Source organism: Amphibalanus amphitrite, unplaced genomic scaffold (genome assembly GCF_019059575.1).
Source record: "Amphibalanus amphitrite isolate SeventyFive unplaced genomic scaffold, NRLGWU_Aamphi_draft 000014F_arrow, whole genome shotgun sequence".
Classification (NCBI taxonomy): domain Eukaryota; kingdom Metazoa; phylum Arthropoda; class Thecostraca; order Balanomorpha; family Balanidae; genus Amphibalanus; species Amphibalanus amphitrite.
This window is the reverse complement of record NW_024881510.1, coordinates 1,879,319-1,903,438: the sequence shown is the minus strand read 5'-3', so window position 1 is coordinate 1,903,438 and position 24,120 is coordinate 1,879,319. Positions and strand designations below refer to the sequence as shown.

At 49.8% G+C, this 24,120-nt stretch overlaps 1 protein-coding gene across 1 annotated transcript in view; it reads left to right on the top strand.

The window, feature by feature from the left end:
• LOC122384972 overlaps window positions 1-24,042 on the top strand; it is a 52,033-nt gene extending 27,991 nt beyond the window's left edge. The window contains exons 2-3 of the mRNA XM_043372845.1: window positions 289-396; window positions 20,896-24,042. Of these exons, the coding sequence (XP_043228780.1) occupies window positions 20,943-23,192 (2,250 nt within the window). The 5' untranslated portion in view covers window positions 289-396; window positions 20,896-20,942 and the 3' untranslated portion in view covers window positions 23,193-24,042. The remainder of the gene's footprint in view (window positions 1-288; window positions 397-20,895) is intronic.
• Window positions 24,043-24,120: the final 78 nt, after the last annotated feature.

Sequence of the window (24,120 nt, the reverse complement as noted above, 5' to 3'; positions counted from 1 at the left end):
ACGCGGGTTTTTGCACCTCTGGTTGAATTTAACGTTAAGGGACATTGCAAAGGCTATTGATGGCCACCGTTAACCAGCTATAATAATGACAGAGTGCCTCATCATTTGTTAATCGTCTTCCAGTAATCGCATCTAAGCAAGGCAACGCCTTAAAGCACCTTTCCTGGTAAGTATGTAACGTTTATGTGCTTTGGAGGCCTTATGACACTGGATGGTATTACGGAGTGTGTCAAATGGGCGTGCTTTCATCCAAGTATCACATTTAACAAAAGACTTTTGTGTCCTCAGGTATCACTCAATCAACGGACTTTGCTGGACAATCTGTGCAACGTCATCATTCGCCACACCATATAAAAGACTGAATCCAGCCCTCCTGCTCGGATTCTGCGGTAAACGGTAAGTTAAGGAATTCGGGTACCTACATTCCAAATATTACCTATACGTTCAGTAAGTCCAGGGCATAATCACTGTAAAATTGCACTATTTTGGTCTCAATTTTCAGCTCCCTCTGTAAAAATGGCAGCAAGCTTATCAATATTTTATTCAACTTCTTGTCAAAGTTGCCGACCTTTCAACAAATGTCGCATCGAACCTCATCCACTGTGTTTGATACCGCTTGATATCTGCAGGTGTAATATGTTCCGTCCACCACTGTCTCTACCACACTAAGGCCCGTGTTTGTTGAGAACCTTGGAAATGTTGCATCTTCGCAGCCCTTGGTAAACACCAAATGATGCTGCCGTCTGCAGGGTGGGACGCAGGAGGCCACCGTTTGGTATTACCATCGTCTTTCTTTCGGACAAAAAAAAAACATTGACACTTCACTGGCAAATAGGGCCCTGAACGGACCCCAACAGCCCACGCATGTCCACTGTCCAGTCCCCTCGACATCGTACGGTCACTGACCTCATGCAGTTTCTTTCTCGTATCCACTTGAAGCGTGACCCGATTTATGAGGGATTAAGCAGGGATTAAGGAAGTATTTGAACGATTCCGTAATCGGTAGCTGATAATGGTCTCCTTTCAAAGGTCTAATCGAGCCTTATCGAAGTGTATATCACGGCCTGTCTAATTGCTCGGCACGGCTGACCACGGTCGTATCAGCTATCAATGCGCCATTATCCATTGTGCACGACTCTGGCCCCTGCCCAGCGACAGTGACCAGTGACCTCCCCAGTGACAGCAGTCCGTTTTCCTCCAGATCACCTGGCGTGTGACTCCTGGCGATAGTTAGCTCGCACGGACACGAGTCACTACCTGTCGGCCATGGATCCTTGCTGTTCTCTTCGATCTGTGGTAGCCACTGCATGGTGACCTCAACGACCCTCCCCACCGACCACCGCGCCGGGAACTTCGCTTAGTCAGCCCTGGCACCTGAGCGGCGCGATATCTGATCAACCGCAGCTCAAATTCAAACTGCCGCCGCGGGCGCTTAGCCGACAGGCTGAGGGAAGTGGCCGACGACTGTGACGGATGGATGTGGCACCTAAGAGATTCTGACGGGCGAGTTTAACAGTAACACCAAACGGGAGACTGCAGCGAACCAGCATAACACCACCGAGAGACTGCGACGACCGAACATAGCACCACCAAGAAACTGCAACGACTAAACATGTCACCAACGAGAGACTGCGACAGACGAATGTAACACCAACAAGAGACTGCGATGGATGAAAGTAACACCAGCGAGAGACTGCGACGGACCAACAAAGTAACCAACAAGAGACTGCAACTAACGAACATAACACCGGTTAGAGACTGCGACGGCCGAACACAACACCAGCAGGAGAGTGCAACTGCCGAACATAACACTTATGGTAGGCTGCGACGGGTGAGCACTGATGAGAGACAGAGAGGGCACTGAGAGAGAGAGAGAGAGAGAGAGAGAGAGAGAGAGAGAGAGAGAGAGAGAGAGAGAGAGAGAGAGAGAGAGAGAGAGAGAGACAGAGAGACAGACAGACAGACAAAGAAAGAGAGAGTCAGAGACAGAGAAAAGAGAGAGACAGAGAGAGACAGAGAGAGAGAGAGAGAGAGAGAGAGAGAGAGAGAGAGAGAGAGAGAGAGAGAGAGAGAGAGAGAGAGAGAGAGAGAGAGAGAGAGAGAGAGAGAGAGAGAGAGAGAGACGGAAAGGAGGACGGAGACGGGACGGAGACAGGACGGAGATTGGACGGAGATGGGACGGAGATGGGACGGAGATGAGACGGAGACGAGATAGAGACGGTGAAGAGGGGACTGAGACGGGGTGGAGACAGGGCGGAAACGAAATGACGATAGACAAACGGATGAGAAATGAAAGATTAAGAGACGAAGAGAAGGATAGCAGATAAAGCCAGTAGGTGGAGGGGAGACGTATGCATGATGAGAGACCGAGCACAACACTAACGAGAGACTGTGACAGCAGAACATAACACCAACGATACACTGTGACGACCGAACATAGCACTAACAGTAACAACTGAACATAAAATTAACGTGAGACTGACGGCCGAACACAGATGTAACTGGAGACTATGACGGATGAATGTAACACCAACGAGAGACTACAACGGACGAACATAACAGTAATGAGGAGTTTCGACGGCCGAACATAACACTAACTGGAGACTGCGACTGTCGAACATATCACTAACTGGAGACTGTGACGGCCGAACATAACACTAACTGGAGACTGCGACGGATGAATGTAGCACCAACAAGAGACTACGACGGACGAACATAACACATACTATATACAGATCATGCGACGCCCGAACATACACCAAGGAGAGTCCGCGACAGCCGATCAAGGCACCACAGAAAGACTGCAACGGCTGAACATAAAGCCAATAGGGGACTGCAATTAACGAACATAACACCAACGGGAGACTGCGAGTCTACGCCCATGGATGATTTCAACAGTCAAAGGAGTCCATGAGGGGGATATAAGGCATAGGCATTGAGCCTTTTTCATGAATAACCAGAACATTTTTTACTAAACAGAATATATAGATAGCGCTTTTTTATTATATTTAAGAATTGACCATGAGAGGGAAAGTTTTATTAACCAGTCCGTGCACGTTACAATAACGCATATGAGTGAAAGTGCCGGAAGGGGTCAACAAGCGCTTCAACAATAGGCCGTTTTTGTTTTCCTTATGTGTAAAAATGGGCGTCTCCCATAGTACGTGGGTCGGCTACCAGCTAATGGCTGCAACGCCCAGCTCAGCCAATAACTAACAGCCCCGCCGTGCCGCCTGTCGCTGACAGTTACCGGCCGAAAATGACTGTAACTTGGAGGCGCGGCTCAGCTGGAGGAAATTTCACGCCTCGTCACACAGTTGGCAGCGGGAATGCTGTCTGTATGTATGTCTGTGTGTCTGTGTGTCCGCCTGTTTGAAGAAGCGTCTCCAACGGTCAAAAGGTCCTTGAACAGAGACGGGACAGAAATGGAACGGAGATAGGACGGGAAAACGGGATTGAGACAAAGGGACGAAAGAGACCAGTGGATGAGAAATGGAAAAGTAGGAAGACAAAGTAGGAGAGGAAGGAAGGCGAATAGTTTGATGAAGAAGAAGAGACGTGGACAGGTATGCATGGTATGGGTGGCGCGCGACACAGGGCGGGACCCGTTCCGGCCGGTCGGGTACCTGCCAGCCCGGCCCGGGCCGACTGACTCCTGTGCTGTTTGCCGTCACGGCTCTGCCGCTCCGGTGATCGGCTCCGTCCTTTGAGTCATCTGTCCATCCTTCCTCCCCGTCGTCTTACCCGCCCTTCAGAAAACGGCATCATTTTCCGACATTCGACTACTGGAAGTAATCTATAAAACAAAACAAAGAAAAACGATTTTCTTCCTTGAACGGCTTTTTTTCATCGTCTGTTCCCCGGATAGTGTTCCGTTAGCCGTTCCCCTGTCGTTGCTCGTCGCGCTGAGCTGAGAGTTCATCGCGTTCGTTGAGTATGCGGCTGCACCGGCTGAGTCATGTCACGTCTGCGCCGCCGATCGGTTCTGCTATAGATGGCGATGGGCACGTGCGTCCTACACGGTAAGATGGACCGTCTCAGGATGACCGGGCGGGTTCGGAGCGGCGGCCGCCGTTTGAAGGGTTACAGTGGCAGAGTGATGGAGGGGTGGTAGCTTACATCATCCGCGACACAGCTCCATATCATTGAGCTGGCAGTGAGCCAACCGCCTGGACATCGACGAAGGGAAGCTCTCATTCATGTAACGTCTCAAGGCAATTTTGTTTTCTCTGATGTTGATCGTCTTTGTTTATTTATTGAAAACGTTATTTTTGAACATTTAATTTGTTTGATGTCTGAACCATTTAAGCTAACGATTATCTTTTAGTCCAGATAGGATAATTAATCCGGGGTGCGGCCATGTGCGCGCTCCTCGTTCTCAACTCTGCGCTTCGTCTCTGGTTCTCGGTCCTGCGCTCCGTCTCTCGTATCTCTCGGTCACTTTCTCCGCCCTCGCAGCTCATCTATCTCCCAGCCGCCGAGTCCGTCCATAGGAGAGCGTCCGCTGGCCCTACGAGGCCATTGTGCCCGCCCGTAACGGGATTCGGCGGGCGCGAGGACAAAAAATCGCCTGCCGCCCCACCCGGCACCCGGACGGCCGGCTAGAAGTGGATAGGGTTTCAGTTCAGCCCTGAGCTGCGGTGCGAGAGATTTTTCAGAGGGCTGACACTCCTCTTGGCCTGTCAGAGAAATCTGGATGATGTCACATACCTATAGCTAGGAGGAGAATAGGTCCTTCGGCAGACTAGGAACTGTCAGCGAATAGTTGAAGGTAGCGTTGCATAACCGGATATGGAAAAGCCTGTAATTGAATAAAACACTTCAAAAACTAAAAATATATTTTTTCTTCTGATGCGATCCTGCATGTGTGTGTCGTACCTTACTAACGCTTTTCATCGTACTATTGTGTGCAGGTGGCTCTTCAAGTCAACAGTTACACGGCTCCTCTGGGGCGTTCCACGACAAATCGACAAATAAAAAATTAAATTTGCACCCTCATATTTTATTCTTCGTTGAAAACTGGTGTAAGGGGTTGTGATGGGCGGGGAAGCCAGCTGTGGCAAGGATTTTTTTCTTCGAACAACTGTTTCCGAGATATAGCCTCGGGCAATTTCTGGATTTCGCGCTGCAGCCCTATGTTTGGCGGCCTATAACTCAGAAACTATTGGTTTCTTACGATAAAAACTTTATATGGTTCAACTCACAATCAACCAACAAACATTTTGGCTATCTCGGATTTTCAATTTTTGAAAATTTTGATCACGTGACCTTTTGTCCTATTTTTCGAAGAGTGACCTTGATATTTTCCCCACTGAAAGTTGCAATTTTGTCTGATGACGATTAAAGCCTTATCGATTGTCATTCATATGCGATAATAAAAAAAGTGGTTATCGCCCTGCGTTGACCTCAGGTCAGGTCATTTTTATGACCTGTCCATTATTACGAGCGGGAGCGACAGCGAGATCTCGAGAATAAAGCAAGATAGCGACAAGCGGTAAACAGTAAAGGGTACACAAGGATAAGGTCTATAATTTTTACTAAGGTCATTTTCAGGTCAGGTCAAAGATGACGTCACAGGAGCTAAAAGGAAGTCAAAATAGCGGCACTATACATATATATGAAGTTTTTCTCAAATAACTTTCAAGGTATCCCAGCTAGGAACAAACTAATGGCACCATCGTGATCCTCTCGTCGATCCGCATCGAAACATATGTATGTTGACCTCGAAAGGTCGAAAGGTCAAAAGTTGACCTCAGATCACGTGACCTAATGTCACGGTTCTGTCGAACCGTGACCTCTGTCACGGTTCTGTCGAACCGTGACCTCTGTCGAACCGTGACCTCTGTCACGGTTCGTCGGAAGGTCATCTCAGGCTCAAAAGAAACGGTATATACCATTCGAAAGCTGACGGTGAGCTGAATCCAAAAATGTATTTTTTTATAAAAATCGATCGATGGCCTTTTTTGAAAATTGCGTTTTTGTAAAATCTTAATAATCTTTTATTCAACGGGCTGTCGCGGACATTCTTGAAAACATAAACATGTATTTTTGAGTTCCAGTGAAAGCTGAACACCAAAAGAACAATATTTAGCGAAGCAATATTTCCAAACGTTAATATGCGTCTCCCACAGCCGAAAATAAGGCGCAATCACACAGCTCAGTGTCACGATGGACCAAAGTCAGCCACACAGAAGCGTGAAATGACCCTTATCGACTCGCAGACCCGGCGCTCTCGGCCCGCCTGACCGGTCACGGAAAGAACGTTCGGCTCTCGTTCTACTAAACAAATGTCATATTTGTCAGTTTATCTGTCCACATCGCTATTAAACTTAATCAGGATACCTGTGAAGAAAATTCATTGTTCTGCTCGATTTACAACATGCTTTAATTTACATTTTTCTCATGCATGTTTTGTTCAATCCTGCTGCGATCAGTGCCCGCGCAGGGGAAGTGAGCGGGGTTTCACTGTCAGAGGCTGTACTGGTGACAGCTGCTCGGCCGTGCGACCGGTCAAAGGTTACCCTGCCCCGCCGGGCGCTACCCCCACTCCACCCGAGCTGAGGCCGGTGCAGCCTCTGACATTTCAGCGCGGCCAATTTTCCTTATATGGGCATGGTACCAAGCTCAATTGAGCAAAGTAGACATGAACAAATGCAAATTAATGCATGATGTGAGGATGACAGAACAATGAATTTTCTTCACAGGTATCCTGAATAACTTTAATAGCGATGTGGACAGTTAAACTGACAAATATGACATTTGTTTAGTAGAACGAGAGCCGAACGTTCTTTCCGTGGCCGGTCAGGCGGGCCTAGAGCGCCGGGTCTGCGAGTCGATAAGGTCATTTCACGCTTCTGTGTGGCTGACTTTGGTCCATCGTGGCACTGAGCTGTGTGATTGCGCCTTATTTTCGGCTGTGGGAGTCTCATATTAATGTTTGGAAATGTTGCTTCACTAAATATTGTTCTTTTGGCATTCAGCTTTCACTGGAACTCAAAAATACATGTTTATGTTTTCAAGAATGTCCAGGACAGCCCGTTGAATAAAAGATTATTAAGTTTTTACAAAAACGCAATTTTCAAAAAAGGCCATCGATCGATTTTGATAAAAATCACATTTTTGGATTCAGCTCACCGTCAGCTTTCGAATGGTATATATCGTTTCTTTTGAGCCTGAGATGACCTTCCGACGAACCGTGCTGTATTGCATTCCTTCCCTTTGCGCCGCCGTCGCCGTCTCTCTGTTGCTCCCGCGGCGCTTCCGCCCTTGTTTCCGCTCCGCCGCCGTAAAATTTGCCTTGCTGTCACACAAAGTAGGCCTCCACCGGCGCTGGTGAGGGACCAGTCAGCGATGATAACCGCCTCTGACAGATATCGTACCGAGACAGACTGCAACTGATGCTCGTATGACACTGAGTGACGGCAGTGTCGTCAACATAGCCCGTGAGATCACCTGTGTCGTAACTGTGGGTTCGACGTCCTCGATAGACTCTCGCATCTCGACTGTCCCGGTCACGATCGGTGAGATCGGTTACATCCGGCTGGTCAATGTGGTGGCTGAGAGTCCCGTTGCGCTATATGGCTGTATATGAACGGTTTGTTGTGGAGCAAACGGTATAATCATCAGGATCTCTAGCCATGTAGGCAAACAAAATACCAAGTTCTTAGACGACGACGCAGAAAACCGGAGCATATATGTTTATAACGTTCAATTGTAGCTCGGTGAACTTGAATTGCTATAGGCGCCAGGCGGATAGACTCCAGATGTTAACCTGTTATTTATAAATTTGGGACATCAATTTCGAAAGGCGGATAGAAAGCTGATGATATCAAGATGCGCTTATTGAATATTTTCACGTCGTTCCTTATGATTTAAGCCTGTAAAAGCAAGGAAGATATCAGAGGTGAATTATAGATAAACAAAAAGGCATGGCATCCATATTCATGCGTATATCGTTAACATATTAAATCACTAACTAGAGAAACTAGAGAAATTATCTACGAGAACTCTAGAGAAATTCTCGTACTGATCAATTAGGACATTCAGGGGAACATTATCAGATCGAGCAGATCGCCCAAATGCCGGTGGCTGCGATAATTTCTCTGTTTCTGAAGAATTTTCGGGACCCATGCTCTTTTCATACTGGATCGCTTGTGCCTTACAGAAACTGAAAAGTTCTTCCTATATCAAAATATAGAAAAAAAATCTTTTGTTATAAAAAGGTTTTATTTTCTTTGCTGATTATTTTGAACATAAAAAATAATAAATCGTTGCAAAAAAAATAATTTCGTGAAAGTGAACTATTTCCTTTAACCTGGTGAATCGTACCACTTGTTCTGTTTTCAGTGCAAAAAGTCCGCCTCAGATGAAGCTGAGATATCAGCTGGCCGACATTTGGCCTTCTCTTCGATAATTATCGGCGTGATTATCGTTTCGTTCCAGCTTAGCCCGTCTGGTTTCATTAGTCCCATGAATGCACCGGCCGCCGCGGGCAGTGCCATTATCTGCTCTCTCCCTCTCTCTCTCTCTCTCTCTCTCTCTCTCTCTCTCTCTCTCTCTCTCTCTCTCTCTCTCTCTCCCTGTCTGCCTCTCCCTATCTCTCTTCCCTTCCTCTCTCCACTATCATCCTCGGAATGGTTTGACAGCAGCAGTCCCTTTGATGTGGACTCCTGACGGTATGCTGACGGAGCCGTGCGCTGGCCGGGTGACGTGAAAAAGAAGAGCATCCCTCTGTCCTCCCTGTTCGTCGACAAGTCACCACTCATTGCATCACCAAAAGTCTATCCCGTCACCGCTGTCACGTCACCGCTGCCGTCACCACCGCACCAGCCCTCTCCAGTCTCCACTGTCCAGTCACCGTCGCTGAAACCGCCGCCAAGCGAATCAATACTAATTAGTGACATGTGTCGGAGGTCAAATGGATAATTGGCTCCAAAATTTTCACAGCGAACAGTGCAAAAGACGATGTCATTCGGGACTCGTGGTGTCAAATGTCGCCTGAAACCTCAATATCCTATAAAATTCGTCCCATGGGGAATTTGGTGGTCGTTCAATTCTGAAGAACGCTGGGAAATCATTTTCAATGACGATTTTTCATGACAGTGTTATCTATAGTAAAACAAATCCATTGCAAGTGAATGTTACAAGAAGGCATTTCTTTAAGCTTATTCAATTGCTAACAAGAATGAATGAAAAACGTTACAAATAATGAATGAGCTCAGAGCATCCAGTATCCCATTTGATACGGCTTGTCATCATTTGAAATACGTCGCGCTGCACCTATCCTTGATGTCACCTCTCCGCTCGGTTTTAGTTGGCAGCACCGCCAGCCTAAGACAGATGACGGGCGCGCACGGCCCATCACAGTCACGTAAGTCGACGAACACGCGCAAATACAGGACCAGCGGGGGTCGTAGTTCTTCTCCCGGCGGCCGAAAAACAGCGTCAACATTGTCACGTAGCGGCGGCAGCTGCTGTTTTTACAGCCGGGGAGGAGCCGCCGCGGCGACTGTCTGTAGCACGGCAGGTAACGGCTGCAGTCGTGCCTGCCCGCGCGGCTGTTGTTGCACGCGCTAAATGACGCCTGCAATTACCGACGCCCGCGCGGCGCTGGGACAACACTGTAGAATGGACGGCTGTGATTCAGGGCGCGTCGCCTGGACGGGCGACACGTGGGGGTGTTAGTTATGAACGGGTGGCCTAGCCTGGCCGACGCTTTATGTAACAGTTAGTGTCACTTTTGTTGTGACAAACAGACCATCTCAGTGCCCTGGATAGACTCTGGCAGACTCCTGTTGGTCTGAATGCTGGTGCTCAAAGCTGGTCGAGTGGTGGCCGCATATGCGTCCGATTGACACAATTATGATCCGTGCCATTGCCCGTGATGCGTGAGGCAATTCCAACAAAAACAGGCGATGCAAGTGGGACTGGCGCTTCGGTACTGTAATTGGTCGTGAGGCAGGTAGGTCAGGTCAGGTCAGGTCACGGCCAGCTGATGCTGCCGGCTCGCCCGGGGTCAATGGGGTCACCACGACGGCACGTTACCGCGTGACGCAAACAGCATCCAGTAGGATGCTGTTTGCGTCACGCCAGGCACACATGCCATCGACAGGCACACATGCCATCGAGAATGAACCGTCAGTAACGTTTGGAACTCTCTAGTTGATATTGGTCCGACGAGCGCTCTGACTCCATACGACCTTCGCATTTTTTTTTTTCTGTCGATGACCATTTCGTGTCAGGTCAAGATCGATTGGAGAGTTTATGCATGGTCGATTTTTATTGTTTTGGTAGGTACTAAGCCTAACAGCATAAAACTGTTGGAGTGTTATCTAAAACGACATTTCCTAGACAGAATTAAATGTTCCTCACAGTGGTTTCAATGTTAAGCGTTGCGTAATTCGGCACTGCGCAAAAGTAATCGACTTTAAGTGGTTTCATTTCGTTTCAAAAGCCATCAAGCTGTCCCGGTTCTCTTGTATGGCTAATGGCTTCAGTTCGTACGGTGAAAGTGTTAATTATTTATTGGTGAAAAACAATTACAGACCGATGTCCACCTACGGCCGTAGTTTGCAGTTCGACGTTCGCAAGGACAAACAAATACAAACACAACAACGCTAACGGATAAACACAATATTATTATAGCGCCAAGTGATTCACAGGTACAGTCACCAGCACTTGCTACTAATCACCTCGTTTTTGTTCAGTAGTTTGAAGACCGATCAACTGTCAGTCGCGCAAGATACGTCAAACGATCCGTTTGGTCCTCCGATTTTCGAATATCTAACTTGTTTTTGTATATACGAAGCATTTTGGGATGGGGAGCCAAAAAACCTCTTTTCTGCCCTAAAGTGTGCCCCAAGAAGTCGTAGAACCTAGCCTCGCCTCTGACCACAGACCACTAGTGCCATCTCTTGTCAGCCGAACAAGCCGCAGAAGTAAATAATGTCACGTGACCTTTGCACACGCTACAATTACTACGCAGCTGTAGTAGGGGAAGCGGGGCGGAGGCGTGGAGAGGGACGCGATCGGTCGGCTGGGGTCAGGTCGCCGAGGTCAGAGGTCATCCGCCGGAGGGTGTTTGAGCGGTTGGGCCGTGTGGGCTGGGGCCTGCGGAGTGGGGAGCGCCTGGGACCTGTCTTGAAACAAGTCCTACAACGCTGTGACAGTCGAGAATATTGTGAGAAAAGAGAGAGAGAGAGAGGGAGATGGAGAGGGAGAGAGAGAGAGGAGAGAGAAAGAGAGAGAAAGAGAGAGGGAGAGAGAGAAATAGAGAGAGAGAGAAAGAGAGAGGGAGAGCGAAGAGAGAGCGAGAGAGAGCGAGAGCGAGAGCGAGAGCGAGAGCGAGAGCGAGAGAGAGAGAGAGAGAGAGAGAGAGAGAGAGAGAGAGAGAGAGAGAGAGAGAGAGAAGAGAGAGAGAGAGAGAGCTAAGAAAGACTGGAGGGAAGGGATAAGGACGGGAGGAGAGGAAAGAGAGAGAGAGAGAGAGAGAGAGAGAGAGAGAGAGAGAGAGAGAGAGAGAGAGAGAGAGAGAGAGAGAGAGAGAGAGAGAGAGAGAGAGAGAGAGAGAGAGAGAGAGAGAGAGAGAGAGAAAAAAAAACTGAAAAGGAAAACCAGAGAGGGTAAAATGAGAAAGAGGGCAATGGGTAAATCAGTGAGAGGGAGCGAGAGAGGAAATATTTAGTTGTGTCAGCTTGTTTCACATGTAAAGTGCAAATTTGCTTTCCATCATTACAGCTTCAGATTGGAAATTAAATCTTAGCATCCTTGTGATAAACCCACGTTGACGGGATGCAGTAGCGGCGGAACACCTTCAATTAAGGGGGGGGGCACTGCCGACTTTTCGTCCTATTATTTCCATGCAACGCTCATTGGGCTAATGTTGAAATGCCAAAGTCAAAGGGGGCACGGTGCCCCGGTGCCCTCCCCGTTCCGCCGCCTATGACGGGATGGGGACGCTTTTATGGTCGTCGTTGGGAGCTCGGCACTAATGGGGTCTGGGGATGATGTTGAAGGTTTCGCAAATGTTTAATAAAAGATGCTATTTTTTGCACAACCTATTAAACATTTTTTTTTACGTTTGCTATGAAAATGTTAGGCCCAGTTCCTTCAAGATCAGGTCCACGACTCCACAGCTTACAACAGGAGCTAGCTAACATAACAATTAACCCGCGCCGCCGTGTTGGTGGCATTAACTTTCCATCGAGTGCTGGGGGGGGGGGCGTTTTACGCCCCTCCGTCTTCCATCGAGTGCTGGGGGGCGTTTTACGCCCCTCCGTCTAACTCGGCTCCTGGGCCACGTAGCGACACGCGGTAAGCGACAATCGAAAGAGCGTCAAAAATAAGGAGGAAAACACTCGGTCATTTTAAGGTCAGGGCAAAGGTCAGGTCACCAGGGTTCATCAAAGGTCAAATTTTGTTGATTTCAACGATTTCGAACACCCGACGGCTAACTCGGGAACCAATAGAGCTACAGCGCCGCGGAAAAGCGCATTCGATAGCTCTTTTAACGGTTTTTCGCCAACATGTCCTCAAATGACCTCAGGGGCACACACAGGGGTCACAGGTGCAATTTTCCGATTCAGTGTGTCATGTTTACCTATGGACCGATGTTTGAGAGGGTGTAGCACGAAATTCGTCCAAAAGAGGCGCATTTCAATTTTCTCCCATTGACTTATACCTAATGGATCAGTCGCAAAACTGACCTGACCTTAGGTCACAGACATGAAAAAATCCGAGGTATCCATTTTATACATACTGCTACCCTAAGCAAGCACTGAAAGTTTTAAAGTGATCGCTCAGTCGGTGTAGCTACAACGAGCTTTCGATTTTTTTTCTGAGGTGAGGTCACTTGACGTTACCTGGTGACCTGACCTTGAATGACGCTACGCGTCGCGTCGCCGTTTTTTGAGATATTCGCGAAAAATCTGAGGGGGAAGGGCGTAAAAACGCCCCCCCCCCCCCAGCACGGCGCGGGTGGTCGACATAGCGACTCGGACTGAACAAATGCCTTTAACCCGCGCCCCGTAGGGCTACCGGCGGACCCTACCACCCGTAGGGGGGGGGGGGCCGTTTCGGCCCCCCCTAAGATCTCGGAAAGTTACCGGCCGATTTTCAAAATTCAAACGGCGTTTGATAGCCCTACCCGGGAACTACCTTGTGACCAAATTTCATTGACCTAGGTCAAATCGATGACGTCACAGGTCAGGTCAAAGGTCAGATTTTCACCGTTCACAGGCAATTCAAGAAATGTGCTGTGAAATCGAGTAAATTGGTAATTTATTGAAAACCATCGATGGTATATTGTTCGTCAAACACATACTTTGCTATCTGAGGTCACTGATACCAGGTCAGGTCACAGCGAGGTCAGGTCACCGGGGGTCACAATATGAATGTGTCGTGTGATACATGTTTTATGGTCCATTTTACATGACAAATGCGATTATGTGGGTTAGGCAGCCTTTGGGGCCAGCCTAGGTCACGTTTTGGTGAAGGTCAGGTCAAGGTCAGGTCAAATTAGGTCAAATTTCAAAGTTGATATTTTTGCATAAAATGGGTATCCATTCGATGCAACTCGTCACGGGGAGTCTAATGGTGGTCTTTGTTTTGCTCTACGAGTTCTAGAATTGCCAAAAATTGAGTTTGAAAATTTGACGTCATCATTTTTGAACAGTTTTTTCGCTATAACTTGGCCAAAAAACGAGGTATCGATCTGAAATTTGGTATGTAGATAGAAGACGGTAGGTACTATCACATATATTCCGTTTTTTTTTCGAAACTCAAAAAACTTTTTGGATTTTCTGGCTAATATATCCAAAAAAATGCTTTTTTGATTTTTGGGGATCAAAACTCAAAAATTTCAAAAATCCGAGATAGCAGTTTTGTAGCCCTGTCAATTCTACACCTTTTATGTTTTGATCATTTTTCTGTATCTTCAAAGCTGTAGGCCTGACAGGTCTTCTCGCGAAGGTCTTTTTTCGGTCGAAAATGACAGAACATGACGTCACTCTGACGTCATTTCTGGCCAACCTATCACAGCCTCTGGAAAAATTTTTGGTCACAATGTGTAAAATTGATGCCCGGAGGGGTCCTGAAAGTTTGGTGGCGATATCTCCAGCCGTTTAGGAGATATCGACCGAAAAGGACAGGGGGGGCCGTTTCGGCCCCCCCCCCTTACGGGGCGCGGGTTAACGTTTCAACGGTTGAATAAGGTGAGAGGATTGAGGTAGGCTTGTATCGGATTTTCTTCTGCTTGTCGGTAGTTTAGGTTGAGCGCGAGCTGTCCATAATCATTCAAGAGGGAAAATTCAGCTGCACATCGTTCGGGCCAAAGTAATACCAAACATTCTCAAATTGTGTAGTAAAGAGCCATTAGTCTACGAATATATTCAAAAAACAATTAGAAAAAGAATAAGCGGACTGGTTTCGTCTATCAAAGACTTCTTCAGCGTTTTTTTTTCAAAAACGTATAAGAAGAAAACTAGCACAGTGACAATCGTTTGAAATAAAATTGGATTCAGTAGGAACTAAGAACTTCATTGTCCGAAAATCGCTGACAGTTGATAGCTCAATTAGAGCCGTGCATAAGGAGGCGTGAAAACACTCCTCATCTCGTTCTATTACGAGAGGACCATGTCATGGCGTGAGAAAGGTGTGCTCAATATAAATGACACTGTATGAGTGAATAAATATTCCGCGCCCTCTTGGGCTATTGGCGGACCCTACCACCTGATCGGGTGTTGCAGCCGTTTCGCCCTCCACCTGAGATCTCGGAAAGTTACCGACCGATTTTAAACATTCAAAGAGTGTTCGATAGCCCCACCAGGTAACTACCTTGTTACCAGGTTTCGTTGACCTAGGTGCAACCCATGACGTCACAAGTCAGGTCAAAGGTCGCATTTTTTCACCGATTTAGTCTAAGGAATGCGTTACAGTCAGTTAACACATCAAATAAAAGGCATGTTATCGAAAAACATCGATGGAGCGTTGGTTGTCTAATACATATGTTGCCTAAAGAGGTCATTGATGCCAGGTCAGTTCACAGAGGTCAGGTCACTAAGGGTCACAATATGAACCCAACTATGCTAGGGTCGTGTGATACATGTTTTATGGCTAATTTTACATTTAAAATTCAATGGTGTGAGCTAGACGGCCATTGGGGCCAGTTTAGATTACGTTCTGGTGGAGGTCAGGTCAAGGTCAGGTCAAAGAAGGTCAAATTTCAAAGTTGATATTTTGCATAAAAGGGGTATCTATTCGATGCAGCTCATCACAGGAAGTCCAATGGTGGCCTTTTGCTTGCTTTGTGGGTTCTGTGACGGCTAAAATTGAATTTGAAAATTTTACGTAATAAATTTTGAGAAGTTTTTTCCATAACTTTGCTAGAGATGGAGCTATCGAGTTTAAGTTTGGCATATCTAGAGCAGATAGTTTTATAACATATATTTCAGTTTTAGTTTTGAAAGTTGTTGGTATTTTCGGGGTGGTATACTTCTATAGTTTTGTTTTGATGGTCAAAATCAATTTTTGTTTGGAAATAAGAGTTAGCAGTTTGGTAGCGCTGTTTATTTTACATCTTTTTGATCTTGAATATTTTTCGTTATCTTCAAAACTGTAAGCGTGACAGCTCTTCCCGCTAAACCTTTTATTGGGTCGAAAATGACAGAAAATGGCATCCCTCTGACGTCATTTGTGACTAATCTTTCATAAGAGCTCTGGAAAAATTTGGTCACAAGGTGTAAAAATGATGCCCGGAGGGGTCTTGAAAGTTTGGTGGCGACATTTGCTATACTTTAGGAGATATCGACTGAAAAGGAGAGAGGGGGCCGTTTCGCGCCGCCCCCCCCCCCCTCAACGGGGCTTTCAGTTGCTGCTCTCACAGAACTCTTGGTTATACTAGGGTTGACTATTAAAGGAAATAGTTCACTTTTTAACATGGGTTTTGAACTGGAATAGCAGTTCCGTAGCTTGGGCTGAGACGAGCATATATCAGGAGCTTTTACAGCCCAACGATCACCCTAGGCAAAGATATTCTATTTCTCGTCCCGAAAAAGGTGTCTTGCGTTGAGGATGTGTGCCTTGCATATATTTCCATCCAGTATGAAAAGAGCATGGGTCCCGAAAATTCTTCAGAAACTAGAGAAATTATCTACGAGAACTCTAGAGAAATTCTCGTACTGATCAATTAGGACATTCAGGGGAACATTATCAGATCGAGCAGATCGCCCAAATGCCGGTGGCTGCGATAATTTCTCTGTTTCTGAAGAATTTTCGGGACCCATGCTCTTTTCATACTGGATCGCGTGTGCCTTACAGAAACTGAAAAGTTCTTCCTATATCAAAATATAGAAAAAAAATCTTTTGTTATAAAAAGGTTTTATTTTCTTTGCTGATTATTTTGAACATAAAAAATAATAAATCGTTGCAAAAAAATAATTTCGTGAAAGTGAACTATTTCCTTTAAGTAATGGAAGTGCCTTAAGCAATTAAACGGGTTTGCACGTGCACACATTATTTAGGTGTCATTTCATGCGCCGATCTTTTTTCTATCCAATGGTGAAGACCACATGTCCCTAGCTACTTTTTGCTATAAGCTATCGTCGTTTTCCCAAGAGACCTCCCGAACCTGTGGCGCACCACCTGGCAATGGCCAAAGCCGCGCGCCAGCGCCGAGTGCAAGGTCATTAGAGCTCAGTTTGTCGTAGGGAAAAGGCCTACCAATATCAGAAAATTTATTTTCTAAGTGTATGGAGCGACGCAGCCTCCCCACAGACGATATGTCGGTGGTTTCATCGGTTTGAGAAAGAAAGCGCCGATCAGTCTTCTGGCGGCGTTCCAGGAGTTGGTCAAGACGAGGCTGGAATGGTGTGTGATGCTTGAAGGCGATTATGTGGAGTAGTGTATGCTGTCATTTATCGTGCCAATGTGTATTGTTTTGATGAAAATATAGAAATTGTCCATTGTGTAGCCATAACAATAAGGCAATAAGCTCTGATGACCTCGCGCTGGCGCTTGGCGCGCGATTTTGGCCATTGCCAGACTCCTTTTTCATGGTGCGCCGCAGGTTCGGGTGGTCTCTTGGGAAAACGACGATAACTTGGAGCAAGAAGTAGCTAAGGACATGTGGTCTTCACCATTGGATAGAAAAAACATCGGCGCATGAAATGACACCAAGAAAACATGTGCACGTGCAAAAACGTTTAATTGCTTAAGGCACTTCCATTACTTAATAGCCAACCCTAGTATTACAACGTAGTGGAAATGGAATTGCAAGTGGCAATATAAGCTTCCTGCCAGCGCCGGACCAGAGTTTAAACATGCAGGCTGAATTTTAACATTTAATTTTTGAATTTTTAAACCGTTGAGCTTTTTAGAAGTTGTATGGACTGTTCAGCTCCTTTTTTTGGTCCATCACAGCGGGCTTGTATGTCACTTGTAAACCAAAATCGAATTAAAAACTTTTTATTTGGTCTGGCTACCTCGCCAACGTCTTAACTGGATCGCTTAGTAGCTTTTAATTGGGCACTGCCCACGTTGTCTGTCTAGCTTTTCGTGTCATAGACACTGTCTATGACACGAGAAGAGGCTGCTGACATCGTTTGTCGCGGTTGGATAATACCAATCCACGTCCCAGTGGCTACTCGATCGCACTTTCCCTGGCCCACCTCTCCCACCAGGCGAGACTTTGCCCGGCACAGCCGTCGCCTCAGTGCCTCGGGCGGTGACCCGTTCAAAGGGGCTCCTAATTCGTATGGTGCCGTGGCTCTCAAACCAACAGTGAAACGCAAAGGCTCACTTTCCATATAAGGCGAACGGCTGATTCTGGCGCCGGGGCTTCATTCATGCTAAGGCGCCCAATCACAGCGCCGCATTTCAGTTAGTGTCGGGCGGAAAAGCTACTATTGCTCCGCCCCTCCATCACGTGACCCTGCCCTCACGTGGCCTCAGTCACGTGGTGTTTCCACTTCTTGGCGCATGGCGGCGCTAGTCTCGCAGGGGCGGTGGTAGCTTGCTCCCCCGCCGTCCGGGGGTGATGGGTAGCAACTGCTGGTGACTGTACAGTAGAATACAGTAGAATCTGCTAATAAATCCAACTTTTGGACACGGCGTTGTGGATTCATTAAGCGGTGGCTTTATTAACCGGGGCCAGTTATTACGGAGCGAGCGAAGCGAGCGTAGTCTTTCCTTAGATTAACGGAAATTTCTGAGTATGAGCGGCCGGCCGGCCGGCCGGCCGGCCGGCCGTGGTCACGCTTTTGCGAGGCTTATATCTCAGCAACCACTTGACCGATTTACACGCGGTAATTTTTGTAGGGTAGCTTCATTCCTTCTACCAAGTATTGGACTATTCCCGATGCATGTGGGTGACCCCTTATGCACGTGCCACGTGCAAAACGAAGAGGTATCAGTTTTGTAATTGTTGCAATATCTCGGTAACTACTTGGCCGATTGCGCTGAAAGTTGGCATGTAGGTAGGCACCCACTAGGCACTGCATATACATGTGCCAGAGTTGGGGTGCTGCTGCACGTGCGCACGTGCAGGGGTCGTTTCCAGATCTCGGGAACGGCTGGACCGATTGCGCTCAAATTTGGTACACGGTTAGGGACCGGTTAGTAGGGTGCCGTGCACAAGTCAGTTGGGACCCATCTTGCACGTGCGCACGTGCAGGGTGCCGCTTCCAGATCTCGAGAACGGCTGGGCCGATTGTGCCCAAATTTGGCACATCGCTAGAGACCAGTTAGTAGGGTGCCGTGCACAAGTCAGTTGGAGGTACCCCCTCGCAATTTCGCACGTGCAAGGCCCACCCTCTCGCTCGCTCCGTTAGTCGCCCTAAAAGGCGTTATACTGGTGCTTCTACGGAGAAATCCGTGAACAGCTCAAGTGGCCACAATAAGAGGCTGGATTTGTTATCCGAGGATTTATTCAGCAGATTCTACTTTTAACCAATCTGTGCTCCCTGGTTATAATAATGCTTACGATCTCATCAGTTAGGATTGTGCGAGAGAGTCGGATACTAAAATATCTTCCCATTACAAACCGTAAGGACACCTTAGGGGCTTTTTCAATGGTTGTCGCCTCTGTACCACACAGTCTTCGTTACATTCCGCTGTTCCCGGCCGTTTCACCTCTGTGCTGCCGCCAGCAGGTGACCCGGTGACCCCTGCCCTCACCTCAGACCCCACCCGGCAGCGGACCACTTCTTACGCCCGCCCGTGACAACAACACGTGTTCGGTCGGCGGCGACCACAGGGCCACACCTGGGAGTGATGTGTCGGTCATTGTTGGACCGCGCTGGACATCCATTGTTCCGTGCGGTAGGTTTTTATGCAGGAGGCGGCTACCGCAGTCACCACAGCACGCGCGAACTTCTGTGTGGGAGCATATTAGAGACCGCACGATAGTCAATAGGATGGTAGCTTTTAGTCGGGGCACAATTTAGTGGGGACATGAATGCGTTATGCGCGTCACACATAGAGCCCTAACGCACACATTCAAAGATGTCTGCCATATGGCGTTGATCTATGCACAATGGAGTCATACACCTCGACTTGACTTTAATGACATAGTCCATGAATCACCGCAACGTGCAGATGACATCATTGAATGAGCTGTGCATTCGCCACTCGTAGCTCCTGGCAAGCACATTGGACATGGCAGTAACGGTTCAAAGGGACAGCTCACGCATGCCGCTGCCGAATTTCGCGGACTCGGCACGCAGACACTCTTCGTTAGAAATGTTCGCTGCGAAAGGCCCCGAGCGTTAATACGCATCGTAATTTATCGCCTGACATGGCGGAATTTCCGGCTACTGTCAGGCTAGTACGAACCTACGTCAGGGCTCGCCAGGACCCAAGGTTTCTTATGTCATGTCATACGAGAGCTAGCTGTGTGATAAGATCATTTGAGTTAGCATGGATGTAAGGGTGAAATATGACCGCACCATTCGAGCATAAAGCGTGTGCAGAATAAGAACTACTTGATGACTTTGTTATTACACCCACGACCTGAACGTCCCGAGGTTTGAGGTCAGCGTTTTCAGGAACATGTTCTCTCACAACCGAATGTGTTGTGTGAAGTGCACGATTATGATGCATTCATCCAACGATATACACGTTGACGTATGTGCCTGTGCGAATACACTGTCCTGCAGTACGCACTCCTATTCCTGTGGGTATGCTGTACCGCAGAGCACACTATTGCCGGTATACTGTGCCACAGTACACGTACTGCTGTTGGTAGTTGGTACACTGTGCCGCAGTACACACTCCTGTGGACAGGGGTGCGGGAACTACTCAGACTGGGTGGGGGGGGGAGGGAGGGTACGCCATAATAGAGATTAACCTAGGGTTCCATCAAATCTAGTTTTCTCACCGGTTTTAGATCACATATTTTTCATGTCTTGCCTTTTTCAACAAAAAAAGAAAACATTTGCAAAAAAGTGCAGTATTCCGTCTCAAAGTTGTGGGGGGCACCACCCCCACGGCCCCAAAGTTGGGGGTGGGGACAAGCTGCCCCCCACTGCCCCCCCCCCCCGGTTCCCGCGCCTATGCCTGTGGATACACAGTACCGCAATATACACACCCGTCGGTATACTGTGCCGCAGTACACACTCCTGTCGCTATACTGTGCCGTAATACACACTGCTGAAGGCAAATTGTGCTACCATACACACTCCTGTCGGTATATTGTGCCGCAGTACACACTCCTGTCGGTACATTGTGCCGCAGTACATAGTACATACACACCAAAACATACGCCTTCAGTAGGTTTGCGTGGCACCCCTCGTGCGAAGGAGTGCTCTTAACTATCTTAATGCATTCTGTACCTATTTGTCAGTGATCTTCAAGTCTCGGTCTATCACCGACTGATCGATCCCTCTCTGCCTCTGTTGACAGATGAGCACCAGCCGGCCGTTCAACTGAGTTCGTCTCACTGCCGCCAGATGCCAGCCCAGAGCAGCGCGGCCGGCGCGCCGCCGCCGCCCGTCCCACCGCGGCACGGCCCGCCGCGAGACGTGGACGGCCTGATCCGCGAGCTGCAGCGCATCAACCTCTCCCAGTGCATGGACCAGCTGACGGCCGACATCCAGCAGCTGAGCTCCATGGAGCGTCAGCTGGGCCAGTGGCGCGGCCTATACGTGCGCTGTCCGGGCCCCGAGCCTGACGACCTCGCCACGGAGCCCGGAGACAAGAAGAGCTCGTCGGGATACAGCACTGAGAGCGGCTCACCGCCAGCCAGTCGAAACACCAGCGGAGAAGGTATCGACGGCCACGGCGGCGACGGCTACGGTACGGACGGGCGGATTGATGGGTCGTACGGGATGGAAGGACGACCATTCGGTACGGAGGGACGGGCCGACGGACAGTGCGGCACGGACGGACGAAGCGATGAACCGTATGGGATGGCTGGACAGTCATACGACACGGAGGGACGAACGGAGTTCGGATGCAGAGTGAACGGTTTGTCGGTTAACAACCACATGACTGATGTACTCCCGGCGAATCGCTACACGCCTGCTCTTCATGCTGTAAACGGGTGTAAGGTGAACAATGGCGCAATGAACGATAACGGAGTGAACGGTCACCGAGATAACAGTGACGGAACTGGCAGCTTCGGAAGGGGTCGTGCGACAGTGGGAAGTTTCAAACCGTTGGGAGGCGCAGCGGCCGGCGGAGGAGTTGGTGCGCAGAGGGGAGGGGAGAATGTGGGAGAGACGCGAGGCTGGAGAGGAGTCCAGACAGCTGGGGAAGGCTTTGGGTTGAGGTCGGCATCGTTTGAGCGAGAGACGCGAGCTGTGCAGCCGCCGGTAGCGGCAGTGGCACCTCTGAGAGATAGTGGTGGCCTGGTGAGCGGGTTTAGACACAGAGACGGTCTCAGTGGACACATCGGACTCAGTAACGGTCCCAGTGGCGGTGTTAGTACCGGCTCCAGTGGAGATGTGTGTGGCGGTGGCGGCGGTGACCTTTCCGCTGTGAAAGACGGCTTTACCGCAGATGTGGCGACCAGTGCTGACCAGGCGCTCGGCGGTCAGCGTGACCCCGACCCCCGGCAGAGGTCGGTCCCGCGGTGGCGACGACAGGCCGGCCCGGACTCTCCGGTCGGGCCGCGGCGAGTCGGTCTCCTCCAGAGCAGCGTGGCCCACTCGAGTCAGTCGCGGCCGGTGACGCCGCTGCTCTCCCGCGCACCATTCTGCCCACCGGCGGCCAGCACACCGACCCTGTCACCCAAGGTGCCGCGCTCGCCAAAGACGCTGCGGTTCGCCGCCTCGCATGAACTGATTCCGCCCGACTCGCCGTCCCGCCGCCAGGTGTCGGGTGGAGCGCCGCCGCGGCCGGGCATCCTACGGAGCCGGGCCAGCTCGGTGGAGCGGCCGGAGGCGCTGAGCCGGCCGGCGCCGCCCGGCTGGCGGGCCGGTTCCTCCAGCTCCAGCCCGTCGCCGGGCCGCGGGCGGCGCGCCGGCGACTCGGCGCAGGAGGCCACAGACAGCGCCGAGCGCTTCAGCCGCGTGGTGTCGGCGCTGAGCCGGCTGGAGGCGGAGCTGAGCGGCGTGCAGCGGCGGCCGCCGCCCGCGCGCGCCGCCTGTGGCACGGCCCAGTTCGTCCGCCTGCCGCCGCGCCGTCAGCTCTCCTTCACCGCGCTGCCGCCGCCGCCGCGCCACCCGCCGCTGCTCACCGGGTCGGCCACCGACTCGGACGACTCTGACTCGGAGTTCGAGTCCGACTCGCGGTGGCTGGTGGGTGCGGCCAGCGCGGCGCGGCCGCCGCCGGCGCCCCCGTCCGAGGACGACTTTGAGGTGTCCCGGGGCGCCCGGCTGCCGCCGCCGTACCCCGCTCAGCCGCCGCGGCGGCGCCGGCCCTCCCTCTCCTGGCTGCTGAGCTGCGGCAGCCGCCGCCGGCCGCCCTCGCCTCCATCCACACTCCTGCCGGCGCCGCCCCGCGAACCGCCAGTGACCTCCGCCGGCGCCGCGTACGGCTGCAACCTCTGCAAGGCGCGCTTCGCCGAACACTTTCAGCTGGTGTCGCACGTCCACGAGCGGCATGTGCGCGTGCAGATGAGGCCCAAATACAGCTGCGGACTGTGCCCGGCCAGGTTCTACGCCAGCAAGTTCCTGGCGCGGCACTGCGCCTACAATCATAACTCGATGGGCGACGCGCGCACCCCTCAGTGCTTGAAAGCGGAGAGTGCCACCTGAGCTGAGACATCTGGCGCCCAGATGGAGAAACTGTGGTTCTGTTCTGAATCTGATAAGTGGCGCGGGTCACCGGGTGTTGTCTGACAGTACAAACGATGCTTTTCGAAGGGGACCTGACATGAAGTGATGTGTGAAGCGATGTGATGACGTGTGGACGTGTGATGAACGACAGGTTAAGTGCATATTTGGGACGTAAAACATCTAACCAGTATTAACGCACGGCTACACAGTACACATGCTTACCACCCAGCGAAACGTGAATAATTCGGCTGCATGTAACCATGCATATTTAAAGTTTATTCTAACGAGTAATAACTCGGTAGTACTCCGACAGCCTAGTGAGCCAATCCGGCTTATTTTTCTTGTAATAACGGCTGTGCTAGTCATGGCCGACTGGCCAATTCGCTGTGTGAAAGGCCCGTGTCGCGATGGGTATGTGTGGTTCGGAGGAGGACCAGTTTCCCGAGCGGGACGCATTGTCCATCCGCCGCTGTATGTATGGGGGACTTCTGAGCCCTGTTTCATGGCTCAACGCTACAGCGCGCCACGCGTATCGCAGTATTGGGTTTCCAACAGCAACAAGCTCGGACATTTTCAAAGTTGGAGCGTCCGAGTGTGTTGCTGTTTTCATGGAAACCCAATACCGCGATACGCGTGGCGCGCTGTAGCGTCGTGCCGTGAAACAGGGCCCCGGTCTTGCAGTAAGGACTGGTGGCGACGCAAGTTACAGGAATCCATTCCAACTGAGTCAGGCTGCCCTGAAATGTATACCTACTCCCTCACAACTACCAAAATGACCCAGAATAAATGACCAAAATGAGGATCATCTAATATTCTTCGCCGAGCACAGCGCATGTTGATTTCAGATCCCGCCAAATTCAAATACGATAAATACGTTGAGAAACTTGGCTGGGAAAAGCAGAACAAA